Raw genomic sequence first — 18,886 nt, forward strand, 5'->3', positions numbered from 1 at the left:
GTGTATACAATACAGAGGTAAATTTTCTAAGCAAAAACACAAATATGTTTTAATAACTAAATAAATGTCCGAAGCATAAAACATTGTGATACACAACAAATGAGAGGCGGGAACATTGACCACGGTATCATATAAAGCTAAATGATGAATTGTTTTGGTATTTTTTCTTTTGGGATGGGGAGAGAAAAAAACCATTATATAATAAGACATTTACATTCTAAGGAATGCTTTCTCGAATTGTGACCACTTCTGCTCCAATGTGCCCACATAGCCCACCGACATTCGTACAAGGCCAGGAGAGATGCCCGCAGCAGCCTTCTGAGAGGGGTCAAGCTCGCTGCTGGTGCTGCTTCCGGAGCAGGACATGAGGGTCTCGTAGTAACCCAAACTGACGGCCATGAAGCCGAACTGAGTGGCGTTCTGGAGGTATGTCATGAGCTTGTTGGCTTTCTCCTCGGTCCCCATGTCTAAGGAAAGCAGTCCTCCGTATCCGTAGTCTCTGTTCACCATCCCTTTGGCTAGCTTGTGCTGCGGGTGGGCCTCGAGCCCTGGATATATGACTTTCATCCCCAACTCCCTCATTCTCTCAGCATACACATGGGCTCTGCGGCTATGCTCCTTCATGCGTAGGCCCAAGTGAGGGATCCGCTCCGAGAGCTCGAAAGCCACCTTGGCGTTCATGGTAGGACCCAGAAGCATCAGAGATCCGCCACGCAGATCCATCATCCCTTTCACCAGCTTCTCGCTCCCACACACGGCCCCTGTTTTTTTATTATGCCACGGCAAAGGAAAGGACACGTGTACGGTTATTTGCTCCTTCACGTGAAAGAGGAACTACTTTACTACAAAACATTACATAACGTCGCGACAAATCTTAATAACGTTACCTGCGATGATGTCGGCCCCGCCACTGATGAACTTGGAGATACTGTGAACCACCACATCAGCTCCAAGCTTGGCTGGAGAGAGCACCATGGGGGCGAAGGTGTTGTCCACCACCACCGTCACACCCTTCTCGTGTGCCATACGGCTCAGCTCAGGTATGTCAGCCATAGTCAGCGTCGGGTTTGCCACCGACTCAAAGTAGAGAACCTGTGTCCTACCCTCAACGATCGCGTCTGCCACAGCGCCATGGTCCGTTATGTCGACGAAGGAGGTGGTTATGTTGCTGGTCCGTGGCAGGAAATGAGTTAGCAGAGCGTGTGTTCCTCCGTAGAGAGTGCTCGATGCCACCACGTGTCCCCCGCTGCTGCACAGTTGCAGTATCACTGAAGATATCGCCGACATACCTGAAGTCCATCCCAGTAATTATACCATTAATTACTTCGAAGAGAACATGCACTTAAAAAAAACTAATGAAAACTTGAAAGTCCATCCAAAGATTCCGTATCAAACACTCAACTACGATTCCATGGGGTCTGTCTAGATTTTATTCTTTATTTTATTTAAAACTATTATGGATGTATATATATAAAGTTACCGCTTGAGGTACAGTAGGCGGCTTGGGTGCCTTCGAGAGCAGCCATCTGGCGGCTGAGGTTGAGCACGGTGGGGTTGAAGTGTCGGCTGTATACGAAGAAGTCGTTGTCCGGTCCCAGTTCTCCGGCGAACATCCGCCTCATGGTATCCGGTTCCATGACGGTGAAGGTGGCAGAGGCTTCGATGGACATGTTCACTCCCCCGTGCTCCCCAAATTCATGTCGGATGCTGGCCAAGGCCGCCGCAGGGTCGACCTCACTCACGGCCAGTGCTGATTTCTTTGCAACCATGGTGTCTCCGTCGTCGTCATCACGATCGTTTCGTTTCTTTCCGGAGAATACGAGGGGGTGTGTTGTCTCGAGGAAATGGGCCATAGTCGTTAAGTACTAGAGAAAAGAGTTTTTGTTTAGAAACAAGAATCTAGGTGTTAACGAAAATGTAAAGAGGAGAGGCTTCAATTTATAGAGAAAAAATTAAATTTTATCCTATCAAATCAATAAAATTAAGACGTTACTTACACATTTTGTTGTTGTTTTTTTCACACATTTGACTGAGTATGTATAGTAGAGGCTTTGAATTATATTGTACTATTTATTCAAAAAAGTGGGGGTCGTTCACGTGTTCCCTGTCTAGCTATTTGGAACGTAACGCTTTTGAGTTATAACCTTTTTCTCTGGTTGTCAAAATAAAACTCCTATCCTTTGGCTAGGTACTTGGTATCTAACCATTGGAGCTAGTCTTATCCATCATTTGCCAAAGCATGAGAGCAACGATACATCTCTTGTCGTCGTTGTTTTTAGGATTATCAACCCACGTATATGTATTGTTTATTTTCTGTATTGTGTCATTTTATTTAATTATTTGGTTTATTATTGTTTAATTAGAAGTACGTATGAATTGTTACGATCTTTATCGAATCACGTTTGCTATCCTTATCTTCCTCGCGATAAACCAAGTGACAAGGCATCTTAATCTATTGAACATGGCCAGAATTGGAAATTATTAGTCAGTAACCTTTTGATGATTAACTCTTTCAGGATTAACTTTCCAATTTACAGTATTTACTTCGTGTGTATCATTTTTTAAGTGATGTTTTAGGATTTTTCTTCTTCTTTTTTTTTTTTTTTTTTTTTTTTTTTTCTTTTTATTTTATTTTATTTTTCTAACTTTTTATACTGTTATGTTTTTAATCTGTTGTTAATTTCTTCGTTTTTTTGTTTTTTTTGTTTTTTTTTTGTTTTTTTGTTTTGTTTTTAATACCGAAGCTGTTTTACTTAATAATATTCTCATGTAAAAAAGGTAGATTAACTAAACTTAACTAAAAGTGATATGTTTTTTTAAAAAAATTATAGATAAAAAATCTTTAACATCATTAAAAATGATATATAGAGAATATTTTATAGCACTAGATAGTTAATTTAATTGACAAAGAATTTGAGTGTTTAATAATAAAAACTGTATAAAATGACTTTTTTGGTTGGTAAAAAAGAAAAGAGAGTTGGCTAATGCCAATGCAGCACACACACAAGTTAATAAATACTTTAAAAAACACAAGCTAATCTAATGAAGGTGTGTCTAGATACAGATTACAGAAAGGGGGAGAAATGGAAACATGTGTTGAGTGACTTCAGAATATTCAAACTCGTGATATTTAGATAAGCATTGCATTCCTCCATCCTCATTTCTACTCTTTTTTTTCTTACTTTCCCACTACTAGTTTGAATTTTTTAAAATATCTTTTTATAAGATAAGATTATGAGATCATTTTTAAATGATTTAAGCATGTGTATTGGCGACAGATCCATTAGAAACATTCAAATTAATTATATTTTTTATATATAATCTATAAGAGTAACAATACTAATAATAAAATTGAAAATACTATTAATAGGTTATATTCTTTTAAAATTAAACATAAAATTACATAGCACAGACTCATAAGAAATAAATTTTAAATGCAACAACTCGTAAATAACATACTAAACCATGATGAAAGATAATATTAGTTTGATATTATTGTAATTTAATTAATATTAATATATAATTTAAATTCATGATAATGGAATTTGTTAGATCTATCATTTTATTTAGGATCCATAAAAAGTAAAATAAAATAATAACATATGATCTATTAAAATATGATAAAATATGAAAAATTTAATAAAACACGTGTCGAATATAAGATGATCTAATAATATCCGAGATATTTTATACTATACTAATACATATATATTTTTCTTTATAATACATCAGTATACTTTCTCTAATATTCTATCATAATAATATTTTAACTATTTATATCAAGGGGAATTCTCTTCAATACCATGAAAATACGTATGTTTTCCAAAAATACTATTACAAGTTTTATTATCCAAAAACACTAGCTATTAAAATATACATATTTTTTCCAAAAGTATTACAAAACTAAAACTAATAGTCAAATTTTCAGTATGTTATGTTTATTTTTACTAGGAGAAATTGTAACGGTGCTTTCCACTTTTTAGCACAATATAGTTGTAATTTTTTTTTGTCTTTTTACTCTGACTGTTTTAATACCCCAATTTTGTTATCACAACAATTGTAACATGATTACATTAATTCATCTATATACTTATATTTTGACTGGAAAAAAACTAAAACTAATATTTTTAACATTCAAAACTAATTTCTAAATCCTAAACACTAAATCCAACTTTTAAAACTATACCCTAAATATAGTTAGTCAACCCAAACATAAAAAAACCCTAATTAAAGTCTCTTAAACCTAATCAAATTAATTTTTTCAAAGTCTCTTAAAGGAGAACTCATTTTCACCCTCTTTTGGAAAAACCTAATTTCATACTTTTTAAGTTATTTATATTTGTGAAAGATTCAATGAAAGATTTTCATCGTACATATATGTTTTTACTATTTCTGATGTCATTTATTAAATAATGAACCTCACACCTCATGCTCGTTGTCGTTGCGATAGCTCTAGCCTCTAGTGAAAAAATATACGTCGTGTTGAAGAAAATGATAGTTGAATGCATAAGTAAGATAATACACAGTTGGGTTGCATCGTCCAACCACATGTGCGAAGTGATTTTTGACGAATGCGTTAAGATTTACCCGTCAATAAAAGCATCCACTGATGATGATTGATGATATCTTTGTTTGTGAAAGAGAGCTACATATAGTGGATTTTTGTTCCTTTTTAAATGAGCCAAGAAAATGTACATACGGTAATCGATTATTTATGTGTTACAATTTCCAAATGTATAGCTTGTTGTTATCGTCTTCAACTTCGTTATGAGCATTGTAGATAGTCCAATATGCTAAATTTTAATTTTGTAAACATGTATTATATAACAGAGATTATTTAGTCATAAGGGTAAGTTTATGCAAATTATTTTTTGCAAGTGGATTCATTTAATTTTCTTGATAGAACATCATTTGAAAGATTTTTCTAAAGTTATACAGTAAGGAAATATTTATGTATATTAATACAGGATTCATTGATTAATATTTATGATCTTTCAGAAATAAAAACTTATGATTAATTACTTATTAACTTCAAGTAAGGTTTAAGTGTATAATAATATCGTTGTAAAGAGTTAAAGAGTAGGAGTTATTAAAAAAAAAAAATTTAGAGAGAGCAGAGGCGCATACACACACTTACATTTTTCATTTAAAAGAAAAATATCACACACACTCTCTACAAATCTCAAATCACAAATCCCATCTTCACCTTTGAGTGCGAGATCTGATCGTATCGGCGAAGAAACAATCAATGGAGATCTTCTACTTCGTGGTGTTCGGTGGCCTCGCTGCGATCGTCGCCGGCTTGGAGCTCAGCAAATCCAACAAAGACCGCATTAACACCTCCTCCGCCTTCAACTCCTTCAAGAACAACTATCTCCTCGTCTACTCTCTCATGATGGGTGAGTCTCTGAGTACATCTCTCTCGATGATCTCTCGATCCATTGTCCTGCGCGATCGATTTTGTTATTTTGTCTAGCTTAGTGTCGGTGGAACTAGATCGATTTGACCTGAATGAATGAATGTTGCTCCCATCGATGATGATTGTCTGTGGAATTAGATCCTTAATCCAACAACTATTTTGCTCTCCCTTTAGCTGGGGATTGGTTGCAGGGTCCCTATGTGTACTATCTCTACAGCACTTACGGCTTCGGCAAGGGGGAGATCGGTCAGCTCTTTATCGCTGGTTTTGGATCTTCCATGTTGTTTGGCACCATTGTTGGATCTCTTGCCGACAAACAGTAAGCCATCTTTTCCATTTTCTTCTAGATATTGCTCTCTCATGTTCCATCTTTAATGCCTGTTTCTTTTCTCTGTTACATTCTCTAGGGGTCGCAAGAGAGCTTCTATTACCTACTGCATTACCTACATTCTCAGTTGTATCACCAAACATTCTCCCCAGTACAAAGTTTTGATGGTCGGCCGTGTTCTTGGTGGTATTGCTACTTCCCTCCTCTTTTCTGCCTTTGAATCCTGGCTGGTTGCTGAGCACAACAAGAGAGGTTTCGAGCAGCAGTGGCTATCTGTCACTTTCTCAAAGGCTATTTTCCTTGGTAATGGATTAGTCGCCATCATTGCTGGACTCTTCGGCAATTTCCTTGTGGATTCTCTTGCCCTCGGTCCTGTTGCTCCTTTCGATGCTGCTGCTTGCTTCCTTGCTATTGGTATGGCTGTTATTATTTCATCATGGTCCGAAAACTATGGAGATCCATCAGAAAACAAAGATCTTCTTACCCAGTTCAAGAACGCCGCATCTGCAATTGCTTCTGGTGCCATCTCTTATCTTGCCTGCTTTTTGACTTAATATGGGTTTGCTTCTAGCTTTATTCCGCTAACCACTTCAATTATTGAATCAGATGAAAAGATCGCATTGCTTGGTGCCATACAGTCTCTGTTTGAAGGGTCCATGTACACCTTTGTGTTTCTCTGGACTCCTGCTTTGAGCCCTAATGAAGAGGACATTCCACATGGTTTCATATTTGCAACATTCATGCTGGCTTCCATGCTTGGTAGCTCCATTGCCTCTCGTTTGTTGGCACATTCGTCTCCAAAAGTAGAGAGCTATATGCAGATCGTATTTGTGATATCTTCTGCAGCTCTAATGCTTCCTGTTGTAACAAGCGTACGCTCTCTGTCTTGATATCTCTCTCTATTTACTTTCCATATTCAAGGAGTATTACCAATATAATAACTTCTCAAATCGCAAATTGGAGCAGTTCTTGGTGGCGCCCTCCGGTGTAAAAGGTGGAAGCATATCCTTCTCTGGATGCATTCAGTTAATGGGTTTCTGCACATTTGAAGCGTGTGTAGGGATCTTCTGGCCATCTATAATGAAGATGAGATCGCAATACATTCCAGAGGAAGCCAGAAGCACCATCATGAATTTTTTCCGCATCCCACTCAACATCTTTGTCTGCCTTGTATTGTACAATGTGAGTTTTCCATATCTTTTAATTACGACATCTTCGGGACAGTGGTTTTATTATCACTCCTAATAAGGAACATTGTGTTCCGAACACAATTTTTACACACCTCTAGCTTTGGGTAAATATTTGGCTTGGCCTACTGAGCGTATCTAGGTTTCATTTCGTTCATAATTATTTAGAACAAGTTACCTTGGCTTTGCTCTTAGATCCTTAGTGTGCAATCTAAAACTTATTCATTCATTATCCATCATATCGGGTCTTCCTTATCTAAGGAGTATTATCCAAGGCTATCCCTTAGATACTTAGTGTATAATTTACAAGTTATTTATTCAATATCTCTCATCTGGATTGTTTGTTTGGATGTAAACAAAAGATGTATTGCCATGGACCTAACGAGCTTTTCTGATCTTTGTGTGCTAAAGGTCGACGCGTTTCCAATGACTGTTATGTTTGGAATGTGCTCTGTATTCCTTTTTGTGGCCTCTATATTGCAGAGGAGGTTGATGAATGTAGCCGAGATCCACAGATCAAGTAAGTCGTCCGACATGAAACTCTTTGATTCTATGACACAAGCTTAATTGGGTCGTAGAACGGAATCAGTGGATTGGGATTATCCTATTCATGAGAAATATATAGCAAAAGCTATGCTATTCAAGCATGAATTTCCAACTGATGAACATTGCATATGATATTTTGCATGCTTGTAGATTCATTTATAACGCTTGCCATCAAACATTGGAACCGTTTTATGTTCATATCAAACAGTGCCTTTGATTTGATGATTCTTGAGGACCGGTGATCCTAGTGTATCTCTTATTACCATTGCAGGATCACAAGAGTGGTCGGCAGCAAAGGAGATGACCTCAGAAGCTGATCCTCTAAACCCATAATAACCAAAATATAAAAATCTCCGTTGACATAAAAAAAGAGGAAACGCCGTTTGGTTTCTCTTTTGATGATTTTTCAACTTCTCTTAATTACGCACCTTAAGTTATAAAGTCTTTCCACTGGTTTAGTTATATTTGGATTTTGTGCATTCACCAGATGTAGCAAACACTCTAAGACCTGTGTACGTCGGCATATTTGGGCTTTGGCCATTATTCTTCATGAATCTTTCAATTATTTATTTTGTGCCTTGGATATTGGGTGGCCCTAAACCATAGAAATGCAGAAATGGTGTGTGTGCCTAGTCTCTGCATAAGTGAGGAAACTAGAAATGCTTGCGAGGGGTCAGTCATAAACGAATAAATTATAATACACTCAAAGACATGAATGGAAAACTATGGAACCACAAGCGATTTGAAGACTGGTGTGGTGGCCATGTGAAACAATACACAAGCAGACATTTTATTATTGCCAATGCATTGTCGATTAGAGAGAGAGACCCTTTCTGTATTGATACGATGCGACATTGCCCACTTCGGGCCATGTGCCCAATTCTCAGGGGTACAATCGTCACTTCTTTTGAATCCTTTGCTTTACCAATTAATTTATTTAAGCTTTTCAGGAGATCTGAGAAGCGAAGAAAGCAAGTACACCCAATCAAGAGAGAGAGAGAGAGATGGGAGTCATGGGTTTGAGCAGCATGATAATGGTGGTGGCGATAGTGTTATTAGGACAGGAGATTGGTAAAGTGTCGTCGACTCTATACAAAGTTGGGGACTTGGACGCATGGGGTATCCCAGTTGATGCTAAAGTCTACTCCAAATGGCCCAAATCTCACTCTTTCAAGATCGGTGACTCCCTCTGTAAGTCATTCTTCTACTCTCTTCTTCAAAATTTCAACTCTTTATAGTTTTGAATCTCTCAAATCTAATCACATCACTGTGTTGCTGAAACCAAACAACAGTGTTCTTGTACCCACCAAGCGAAGACTCACTGATTCAAGTGACAGCCTCCAATTTCAAGAGCTGCAACACCAAAGACCCGATCTTGTACATGAACGACGGCAACTCTCTCTTCAACCTCACCCAAAACGGAACTTTATACTTCACAAGTGCACATCCCGGCCACTGTTCCAAGTACCAGAAGCTCCTCGTCTCCGTCGGAACCTACTCCGCCGAAGCAGAGGCCTTGTCTCCGTCGTCTTCTGCCGACGCTCCCTCTTACCAAAACGCCTTCGGGTCGATTCCTCTCTCTCAGAAATCGTCGTCGTCATCGCTCATTTCGGCTTTCTCCATTGTCTTTGCTTCGCTGGCTTGCGCTGTCGTCGGTGCAATCATGTGAAATTGATTTTTTTTTTGTTTGAATTATTATTATTTTTTTTGGTCTAAAGAGAGAAAAAAATGATTGGTTCTTTTTCTTATTAATTATTATATATACACACACACCTTCTGCCTCCTTTTAAACCTTTATACAATCTCGGCAATTTAAATTTGTTGTATTTCTTCTATCCAAATCTTATATACAGACATAATCAGCTTATTATAGCATGTTATTAACATCAGTAACATTTCTCATTCGTTCAATATGTGGTTTCTGTTGCAATATGCACAATTACAAAACCAAAGCGGCGAGAAATGGAAGACCCTTTTCAAGAAGAATTTAATAAAGCAGTGAAACAAAACCAAAAAAGATAAAAGAGTATGGCAGCAAATCCCAAAAAGAGAGAGAGAGAGAAGAGGGGTTAGTAAGAAGACATACAGGCTGAGACTGCCAGAGGTGAAAAGCTCAGTGATCATGTTGATGGCTTTGTTAGTATCATCAACCCAGGAGTAGAAGAGTTTGATGATGTTATCATGATTAAGAGATTTGAGGAGATGGACTTCAGAGTAAAGTCTATCAAGTTGGCCAGGCATCTGCAATACATTGTCGATGCTCATTAGGTTCCAAGCAACTTCGATCCCTTCAAATGCCTTGTAGCTGGGAGAGCCGGAGAGGTAACAACAACCACAAGAGATGAGAAAACATTAAGATGAAAAAAAAGCAAATTAGAGTTCAATTATAAAGCACAGGACGTATAAACATACACAATTTTTGAAGGCTCCTCTCCCTAGAACGTCATCAGACTGAAGGAAGCAGAAGAAGAAAAGAAAGAATGATCACTAGTTTGTTCCCAGCGAATTTAACTCTTACATAGGAAACATGATCCTAAACTAACTAAGACTCTATAACAATCATATCAAGAGGAAGAGCGCATTATCGACAACAAACCCCTAATTTTACAGTAAATTTCATCCGTAGAGAGAGGAAGAAGGAGAAGCGTACCCCAATGTAGCGACCAGTGGGATCTTTCTGGACGAAGTCAGCCTCGTCCATGGCAGATATCTAATCTAATAGTCCGGAGGAAGAGGAAGAAGTAGAAGAAGAAGAAGAGAAGGAGGAATGGTTACAGAAGAAGGGTGAGGACGAAGATTGGATCGGAGAAGGCCTCACAGGCGAAGCAGAAGGAGTCGATTGCCGAAGACCGGAAACGAAGAGTGGCGGCGAAGGGAATCCCCATGTCCGAGACGATGAAGATGAGGTACGGCGGTGGTGCTGCGGCTGCTTGTCTCTTGTTCTTGTAAATGGATAGAAGAAGAAGAAGAGCATCACCTCCATTGATCCACCACCATTGTTTGATTAGGGGCTCCTCAAGCAGAGATAACTACAGTCTACAGATGATGAGAGGGAAGCTTCGATTTCGCCCACCACAATTCTTCAATTTGTTGGGAAACCAAAAATAAAATGAAAAAAAAAAAAACCCAAAAAATTGCGACTCTCTCCTTGTCTCCCCCCTATCTCTTACGAGGATAACGGCGAATCTCTATTTTCTGATTCTGTCAGTTATTAACAGTTATTCGCATCAAAACGACGTTGTACTTCATCTTGTAAAATGGGCCTCCTTTCTCTTTACATGGATGGACTCTCAATGTTTAAAGGCCCAATTTTCCTTTGATGAGTAAATGAATGTTTCTAAATTCTGTCTACAAATGGAACAACATCTTTACTACTACTATCAACAGAATGTGTTTTGTATCTAAAGGCAACCAAACCAACCAGGTACTATAACAACAAATCATCATGTTTGGTATGATGGTGTTGAAAAAGCTGAACTAGTGAGTAGAAGACTTGAAGCCTCGTCACTTGTGGGTTTGCCTGTACGATCAAGTGTGCCCATATTTGGCCTTTTCTTGTTTCCATCACTCCTTTCAATATCTTCAATCCCAATCCTCTCACCACTTCTCCTATCTCCAGAAACTCCCCTCTTTCCTCGCATACCATCTCTATCTGCATTTCCCCTTGCCTGTTCAGTTCCTCCACTATTATCGGACATACCACTGCTTCCTCATCATCATCTCCCACTTCCAACGCCCATGTTCTCTCCTTCACCAGCTGATACATACCATATATATCATTCTGATCAGTAAACAATTTAAGACTTGTTCACTAGCTTTATTCATGAATGACTCATCCATTTGATTTCTCCTTACCTTGGACTCGTATGGCTGCTTGAGTCTGTCTGCGTACTTGGCGAGACTTTGCATGAACTCCATGTGCTTTATGGTCAGATCAAGCAACGTATCTATGCTACACTGTTTCATATGTGTATTAGAAAATGCATTTGCTGCATGCTAGTCTCCAAACTATATTATCATTATTATTATTATTTTGATTTTACCTTTGCTCCATTTGGAATCATCCCTCGCAGCTCCTTGATACGGTCTTGTATCATCTGACGGTCCTTAGGCCTCGGCCTCCTGCTTTCTCCTGCCTTTGCTCTTTTCTTCTTCACACCTTCTTCGTGAGGCTTTTTCCAATTCCCTCCGACGCTTGTTCTCTCATCATCAATCCACAAACTCCGGCCTGTTACTACAGTCTCCTCCTGCGGGAACAAGCTTGAGCTGTGCGCTGACGATGTTTCAAGCTTCCGTCTTTTGCTCTGATTCACACCAGAATACTCTTGCACGTTTGTGAGAGAACTGGTACAAGTGTTGTTGCTAAGACTGCTGCTTATGAGCTCAGAGAAGAGCCCTTTAGGCGGCACAGCCAAAGGCCTAGAAAAATCTTGAGAATTCATGCCAACAATGTCGAAAAGATCCTTGTCATTGCCTTGGATCACCATGGGATTCTCGTGGTGATCAACGGAAGAGCAATTCTGTTCAGGTGAGTCAGCGAGCAGCTCGTAAAGATCGTCCAGAGTGTAAGACTTGAGAATGTCGAAACCAAAATCATCCCCACTGCTAAGATCTTGGTGGGAAGAAGCTGCTTCAGAGGTTTTACCAGAGATCATCTCATTCTCAGGGCTGAGCAAAGAAGGAGGGTCGTCGTCGGCGAAGATGTCATCAAAGCTGAGTCCTTGAAAAGATTCAGCTGGGACAAGCTCACAATCTCCCAGTGGCACTAAAGACTCGAACAGAGTATCGAGGTCCACCGAGTGATCTGGCTTCTCTTGCATAGCTCTGGTTGTTTGTTCCAACATCTCTAGGCTCTCAAGAATCTACGTACATAATTCAAAGATCCACTACTAATTAGTCCATGACTTCCACAGCAAGAAATTATAATAATATCAACAAATAAAGAAACATTTTCTAAGCAAACCTTTTGAACAGATCCGAACTGAACAACGCCTCTAGATCCTACTGGAATGACTGCGATAGTCTGTACGAAAAAATGGACATAAGAATCTGATTCGAATTTTTTTAAGAAACTGGGGACAAGACAATGTAATCACCTTAAAGCCAGAGAGAAACTGATTCTGAAACTCATGCTCACACTGCAAAACAATCAAATTAAGACACAAATGATCAAAGCCTTATTCTTCTTTCTTATTAATGAGATATTTGGACATACATACAGGCTACAGCTTAGCTCACATGAAAGCATATGAGAAAAATCAAACATGCAAAGGAAAGGAAAAGAAGGGAAGAAGGAGAGCATACCTGAAACAATGTGTCTGAAAAGAGCCATTGATGGTTTCCGGTTAAAGCGACTTCTCCCACAATTCTGAAGTCATCAAAAGAAAAAGAAAAGGTATAATGAAGATACATACATACACAATAGAGAGATGGATAAATAGTATTTGATTCAAGTGTTGAAAAAAGCTTACCCTTGGCCTAAGATGTGAGGCTGAAGAATCAAATCATCAAGGAGGGAGACTGATTGTACATCATCATTGTATGCTTCTTCAAATCTCAATAACCTGAAATGCAATGCAATGCAATCCAAATGAACAAACAGCGTAAGCATAAAAGAAAGAGGCAGAACAGAAATGGAGGAATCACATGGAATTGATGGGATCATAGCGCCAGAAAACAGCAAAAGACCATCCATGGCTGAAACAGAGACTCTTCAATATCTGCTTAGTCTCCCAACCCATAATTTAATCTAGTTGAGAATCTCAAGTAAACTCGAGAAGACCCTGACCTCGAACTCTTAAATAAGACAACAACTACTTTAAATTTGTCTTCTCCAGAAAAACAAACTCCAAAGATAAAGAAAAGCTGGGAAACAGAGGAATAATGTTTGGTTCAGAGTTTTCTTCTTGTTTATTTATTTATTTAATAATATCTGCACAGAACAGAGAAAGAAAAATAAAATTAAAAAACAAAGAGACACAGAGGAGAGAATTGCTGCTTGTGTTTTGCTTTTTGTTCAAGCAATTAAAAAGAAGAAGAGTCTTTGTCTCTCTTTCTCTCTATAGTCTCTATATATATATACACATGCAAAAACATAAAACTATTGGACCCTTTTTAGATCAACAAAATGTTTCTTATAAAATATTGTGTGATTTTACATTTTGATGTGCAATAATATTTGGTAGAAATTGTTTTATCAGCCGGTTTCCAGTCACGCTTTTGCCCCGGAAGTGACGTGGATTACACCGGCGATTACCGGTTTAATAGAACTTTTTTTTGTTTTTAATTAATTGCTATATATCCTTTTCATTTATTTTGTTTGTTGTCTTTATGAATTTTTCTATATTAAATACTGTATCTTTTTGAGGTATAATATAATTTTCCGAATAAAAAGGGAGATTTCCTTTTGATTCTACTTTATTACACTATGGATTTCATTTTAATTACTACTCGATACGAATCATATACACCTTTTAATTTCGACGATTTATTTTTAGAATGATTAACAAACAAATGAAACTATAATATTTGTTTTTAAAAAAAGAAAAGTAATTGTAAAACAAAATAAAAAAATGAGGAGAGTAAGAATGCGAAGATCTTCGAATTCATTCTTGGTATGATAATCTTGACTTAACCAGTACTTGTATGGCTATTAATCATCCAAACCTTATAACTACTCTATCAGAAAGAAATTCACAAAAATTCATATATATATGTGGTACCAACATAAATACGGTTAATTAACTCTTAAGTACTAGTATTATTTCCTCAATATATAGCACCATATCGTCAGGAAGACACAAACTAAAACATTTTTAAGTTTATATATAGAAAGATTAAACTTCGAACTTTTTGAAATATATTGCTACATGTGGCAAGACAATATAAATAGAATCTAAAGAAGATCAAAAGACATATATAGCAAACGTTGGAAACACATGCCTCAAATATTTTGACATCCATTTTTGGTACTCGCAACATTCCACACATGCCTAAATGCCACTCATGCATGCATACAAAATTCTCCTCATCTTTTTTACTAACCAAAAGTTTCTCGACCTAAGCTGCTAAGTACGTACAACACTTAAGTTTTTACACATTTTAGCTTGTATATATACATATATTGATCATAGTGGTCGAAACATATTAACATATATGATATATCCACATATCTCAAAAATGGAAAGTGATTATAATTCGAAATTAAAAGAAGAAAAATGAAAGTCATCAAATGTTAGATTTTGGGGTTATTAGGGATAATATGTAGCAATAATTTGGTCGCACATACTCATCACACGCTCAATCATGGCCGTTGTTGAGAACAAAAGTCAACGGCATCAAGATTTTTCACTTAATTTTTTGTTCGTCTTTACTTGATTTATTTATTTTCCTTTTTCAAAACTTTCCGTTTTTATTCCAACGGTGTCCCAAAGTGGTGAACTAAATCCAAAAGTGGGATTTTTTTTGTTCTTTTGTTACATAAACTAATTCAAAAAATATATATACTTTTCTTCAACATATGTATAGAAACTAGAGAATATAGTTTATTTCTGTACGTAAAGAAAGAAAAAAAAAAAAGACTAACGATTTGGTTCAAAGAAAGAAACATGCAATATATGCAAAATGTTGCTTATATGAGAAAAGCTTGTGGTTACTAGTCTCTATCTCTGTTATTATTCTAGATTGTGTGTGTTTTTTTAATGTCCCATGCATGGCAGTTCACATCATTATGTAACATCCGTTACTTCGTAATCTATCTTAATTCTAAGACTTTAGGCGTTTTGAAAATAAAATATATGTTTTAGTTATGTTATCTGTATATAATGATTAACCATGATCTTCCTCTTTTTTTTCTTAGGTCTTTTTGTGTTCCATTGGAAACCAAGATGGTGAATCACATTTTATTGATGGAACATCAATTTCAATTATTGTGTCATTTTTTTCAAACTGAGAAAAGAAAACATACTATTGTCTTCAAAGTAGGACAACCTTTTTGAGTTTAAAGCAAAGCACCATTACATTAGTATATGCATATCTCTTTATTTATTCCCAACATTCTCTCCAAGAGTTTCTTAATAACTTTTAATTCTGTGTAGATACATAATACACATATAGGTATACGTCTTTCTTTGATATATGAGTCGATCTCAAATGACTTTAGTTATGATGTATACAATATGAAATTAATGCTCAAAGACGCAATCGCTATAGATAGCATGTCACCCATACAGTAATTCAAACATCTAAATGTGCGGAAACGAAAATGACAAAATAAGATATATATTAGTTAGGGAGGGATGCAACGAAATATGCAAAACAAAAAAAAAACAAAAAAGAAAAGGGAAAGGGGAAGGAAGCTATAGGCACGCTTTGTCCCAAAGAAAGGACCAATTTCGATTTTTGTTATGAAACTCTTATGGTAACACCATCATGCTATTTCCCACTACCATCAACTATATCATCATTCCCTTTTCACACACACACACACATATAACTTTGTATATGTATGTAATGTCCTTAATTACGTTACGTATATATATATAACTCCAGTTAGACCCGATCCTAAATTTTAGAAGGCCACAAGCGGGAGAAAAAAAAAATTGAGACTGATATTGATATATTTTTTCATAATTTTTTCTTCACACTTACCATTTCTCTTAATAAATTTAACATGTGTATACTCAAGACTCGTGGATCGTTGTCATTAGCAAATGTATTACTGTATTATACATGTCATAGACTGATCACTCGATGGCGTTGAGACACATATCCATCCACATCTAACAAGTATCATATTGTCAACTTTTAGGTATCGTAGACATGAAAGGAAAGAAGGAATTTAACAGGCATGTAATTAAAATAATTACTTTTACTTCATATATTAGTTTTACACTGATATGTATCTGACTAAATATATAGCTGACGATGAAAGAATGGTTAATAATTAGGCAAAGGTAAGGAAAAGATAGTTGTTTATGAATGCAAATTAGGATGATGTTAGTTTTTTAAAGAATTATATGCATGGGATTCTCTTGAGGATGTATCATTGTGCTTTATCAACGATTACTCTCAATATAAAGACCACAGAAGCATGTATATATATACTAATACACATATCTCTTTGACACGCAATAATTTCTTCGTAATGATTTTGACTCACCAAGAAAGTCAATTTCTCATACAAATTGATGATCACATGTAGTTAATATTGGCATATTACTTTCACTGCTTTTGTTTTGTCTTATGGTAGAAACTAGAAACCCCTTACACTCTATCTAATTACCCCTATATAATAAACAAATTATTGCATTATAAAATGTTTTATATAAAAGAGCGAGCAATTAAAATCTATATAATAAAAAACAACACAACTAGTAATAATAGATGATATGCATAGTAGTATATTAAATAAAATCATTTACAATTGTAGTAAGTCCATTTTATAATATGGAACGGAGAGAGAGAGAGTATATGGTTGATTAAACTAGCTAGTATAAGAATTTGTCCCAAAAAAAAAAACTAGTATAAGAAATCGGTGGAAGAATAAAATTAAGACCACACTACAGTAATATATATGCTATTTATACGATTTCTTATTAGTTTATAGGAAAGTATTGAAGATTTTTTTAATAAAATAACCTGGATGGTATATAGCTAATGAGACGTATATAGTTTAACATGAAATGCTACTTACTATATTGGAGAGAAATTAACGATCCCTGCCTTTGAAGCTGTAGTAACGATTCATATATTTGTTTAACAAAAAAAAAAAAAGTAACGATTCATATATTTGTCGACAGCAGGATTAGCAAATACTAGTAAATAAATAATCTTAGTAATAACTGTATAATAATGTGAAGACAGTGTAAAAAATAAAGTAAAGGAAAGCAATCTAATCATCTATATTCGCAAACTCCAAGGTGCAGCCAAGGAAAAGGTGGGAAGGTTGGGAATACGACAGAAGAACACGTCATATTGTTACGGTGCACTGGCACACATAGGATCATATTTTACTGGTTTTTGGACAAAACACTGTTCTGTCAGGGAATGTCTCTTCTTCTCTTCCAAGGCTTTCAAACAATTTATTTATTTATTTTAAATGAGTAGATCAATTAGTTTTGTCCTTTTTTTTTGCCTCCACAACTTATCATTTGGGAGCGCCCCTAGAATGTGCTGTTTGTTCTAAATTCAAAATTCGTAGAATGTGTGTGAGTCAATTTGTTTAAACGAGAATCATATCCAATATGGTGGTATATGCTTTTGATATTAAAAAAGAAAAACATACTTGCATAGTTACAGAACATATAAGCATAGAGCTCCAAATAAACAAATAAATATTGTATACTAATACTTCTGGCTTCTTCTTCTCAGTCATGTAATAAAATCAAATAATGGTGTGGAAGAAGAAGAAGAAGAAGAAGAAATATAGCGTTTTTGTGTGCCCATGAAAAGCGCGGGACCTGTTGTGTGAGTGGTGTTCACGAGGGACGAGGAGGGAAAGATTCTTGATGAGTCAGGTGACACGTGGAGGGAGATGATTGGGTAGGCAGCTGAGATGATGACATGTTGATTTTGAGAGAGCTTTAAAGCCTTTAGGTGTCTGTCGGGCTACAGGTAGGCAAGCACAGTCCCCACCCCATCCCCAATAATATGTCTTGTCATCCTATTTCACCTTTCTCTCTTCTTCTTCTTCTTCTTTTTTGCATTTTTTTTTTGGCTTTCTTTACAAAATTTTGAAGTAACAACAACACTCACTCACGGCGGGCGGGGAATCTCAAAGTTAGCTTGTAGGCTTAATAACCCTGGAGGACGATGATGGGCTTTAGTAAACCCAATACAAGATTATGGCCCAGTCCACCATACCCAATCGGAATGGTGAGAGAAATGAGAATCTTTTATACAAATACTGTACTACAATTCAAGTGTTGTAGGCTTGTAGCTACAAATACTTGAATACTTGATAGCGTCGTGTGACCTATCAGCATCCGATTCTGTTTCTCTCTAACACGTTGTTGGCTGTATTTAAAATAGTGGTTTCAAAATCCCCCCACATTCACATCCTTGGATACACAATAGAAAAGCGACTCAACGCAGAACAATGGAAACCAATGTGTCAACAGTCAATCTGCTCATATTGAGAATAAAATGGTATATCACTCACTAAACACATGTGAGTTAAAAAGGAAGACACTTTGGATTGTTCCTTACTGTGTTATGTAAAAGCCAAATTAAAAAAGAAAGAAAAAGAAAGAAGGATGATATGAAGTGTGGTCACTAGCTGATGAGTATGCCATTGTTTGATGTGACTCTATTTTCCTTTAGGTGAAATAAAAAGAGCAGCCAGTCCAATCGGTTTCTTCTTTTTAGCGTCAGCAGAGAATAAAATATATCCTAGTCATCTATTAT

The 18,886-nt window shown here is 36.5% G+C and overlaps 4 protein-coding genes and 1 long non-coding RNA gene across 6 annotated transcripts; 2 read left to right on the forward strand and 3 right to left on the reverse strand.

The window, feature by feature from the left end:
- Positions 1-35: 35 nt before the first annotated feature.
- Positions 36-1,922, reverse strand: LOC17896242 (methionine gamma-lyase). Its single transcript, XM_006302204.2, has 3 exons — positions 1,481-1,922; positions 888-1,289; positions 36-761 (listed from the first exon to the last, which is right to left on the reverse strand). The coding sequence occupies exons 1-3, from the start codon at positions 1,851-1,853 to the stop codon at positions 211-213; spliced, it is 1,326 nt and encodes a 441-aa protein (XP_006302266.1). The 5' UTR covers positions 1,854-1,922; the 3' UTR covers positions 36-210.
- A 3,239-nt stretch (positions 1,923-5,161) lies between these two features.
- Positions 5,162-8,045, forward strand: LOC17896169 (molybdate-anion transporter). The gene is made up of 7 exons (XM_006302173.2): positions 5,162-5,399; positions 5,594-5,738; positions 5,827-6,266; positions 6,354-6,619; positions 6,714-6,929; positions 7,346-7,454; positions 7,752-8,045. The coding sequence occupies exons 1-7, from the start codon at positions 5,249-5,251 to the stop codon at positions 7,811-7,813; spliced, it is 1,389 nt and encodes a 462-aa protein (XP_006302235.1). The 5' UTR covers positions 5,162-5,248; the 3' UTR covers positions 7,814-8,045.
- Positions 8,046-8,131: 86 nt separating this feature from the next.
- Positions 8,132-9,299, forward strand: LOC17896276 (mavicyanin). Its single transcript, XM_006302781.2, has 2 exons — positions 8,132-8,671; positions 8,773-9,299. The coding sequence occupies exons 1-2, from the start codon at positions 8,485-8,487 to the stop codon at positions 9,147-9,149; spliced, it is 564 nt and encodes a 187-aa protein (XP_006302843.2). The 5' UTR covers positions 8,132-8,484; the 3' UTR covers positions 9,150-9,299.
- Positions 9,300-9,339: 40 nt separating this feature from the next.
- Positions 9,340-10,638, reverse strand: LOC17896443. Its single transcript, XR_002834939.1, has 3 exons — positions 10,131-10,638; positions 9,893-9,931; positions 9,340-9,785 (listed from the first exon to the last, which is right to left on the reverse strand). It is a non-coding gene; the product is annotated as an uncharacterized LOC17896443 (long non-coding RNA).
- A 65-nt stretch (positions 10,639-10,703) lies between these two features.
- Positions 10,704-13,489, reverse strand: LOC17894514 (transcription factor bHLH157). 2 transcript variants are annotated; one of them, XM_006302059.2, is made up of 8 exons: positions 13,127-13,488; positions 12,952-13,044; positions 12,785-12,848; positions 12,577-12,618; positions 12,444-12,503; positions 11,524-12,342; positions 11,336-11,437; positions 10,705-11,237 (listed from the first exon to the last, which is right to left on the reverse strand). In XM_006302059.2, exons 1-8 carry the CDS (start codon positions 13,219-13,221, stop codon positions 10,908-10,910), a joined length of 1,605 nt encoding a protein of 534 aa, XP_006302121.1. In that variant the 5' UTR covers positions 13,222-13,488; the 3' UTR covers positions 10,705-10,907. The 2 variants fall into 2 exon arrangements, with proteins under 2 accessions (XP_023642850.1, XP_006302121.1); XM_023787082.1 differs by having other exon boundaries at positions 10,704-11,237; positions 12,952-13,489.
- Positions 13,490-18,886: the final 5,397 nt, after the last annotated feature.

The sequence above is a fragment of the Capsella rubella genome, unplaced genomic scaffold (genome assembly GCF_000375325.1).
Source record: "Capsella rubella cultivar Monte Gargano unplaced genomic scaffold, Caprub1_0 scaffold_2, whole genome shotgun sequence".
Lineage (NCBI taxonomy): Eukaryota > Viridiplantae > Streptophyta > Magnoliopsida > Brassicales > Brassicaceae > Capsella > Capsella rubella.

Coding starts and splice junctions, on each gene's coding strand:
- LOC17896242 (XM_006302204.2), bottom strand. CDS start 1,853: ATGGCCCATTTCCTCGAGACAACACACCCCCTCGTATTCTCCGGAAAG. Junction 1,290..1,480: donor CGCCTACTGTACCTCAAGCG/GTAACTTTATAT, acceptor GATGGACTTCAG/GTATGTCGGCGATATCTTCA. Junction 762..887: donor CGGGGCCGACATCATCGCAG/GTAACGTTATTA, acceptor ATAAAAAAACAG/GGGCCGTGTGTGGGAGCGAG.
- LOC17896169 (XM_006302173.2), top strand. CDS start 5,249: ATGGAGATCTTCTACTTCGTGGTGTTCGGTGGCCTCGCTGCGATCGTC. Junction 5,400..5,593: donor CGTCTACTCTCTCATGATGG/GTGAGTCTCTGA, acceptor CTCTCCCTTTAG/CTGGGGATTGGTTGCAGGGT. Junction 6,620..6,713: donor TGCTTCCTGTTGTAACAAGC/GTACGCTCTCTG, acceptor AAATTGGAGCAG/TTCTTGGTGGCGCCCTCCGG.
- LOC17896276 (XM_006302781.2), top strand. CDS start 8,485: ATGGGAGTCATGGGTTTGAGCAGCATGATAATGGTGGTGGCGATAGTG. Junction 8,672..8,772: donor CAAGATCGGTGACTCCCTCT/GTAAGTCATTCT, acceptor ACCAAACAACAG/TGTTCTTGTACCCACCAAGC.
- LOC17894514 (XM_023787082.1), bottom strand. CDS start 13,175: ATGGATGGTCTTTTGCTGTTTTCTGGCGCTATGATCCCATCAATTCCA. Junction 12,504..12,576: donor AGTTTCTCTCTGGCTTTAAG/GTGATTACATTG, acceptor TTTTTCGTACAG/ACTATCGCAGTCATTCCAGT. Junction 11,238..11,335: donor AGCAGCCATACGAGTCCAAG/GTAAGGAGAAAT, acceptor GGTATGTATCAG/CTGGTGAAGGAGAGAACATG.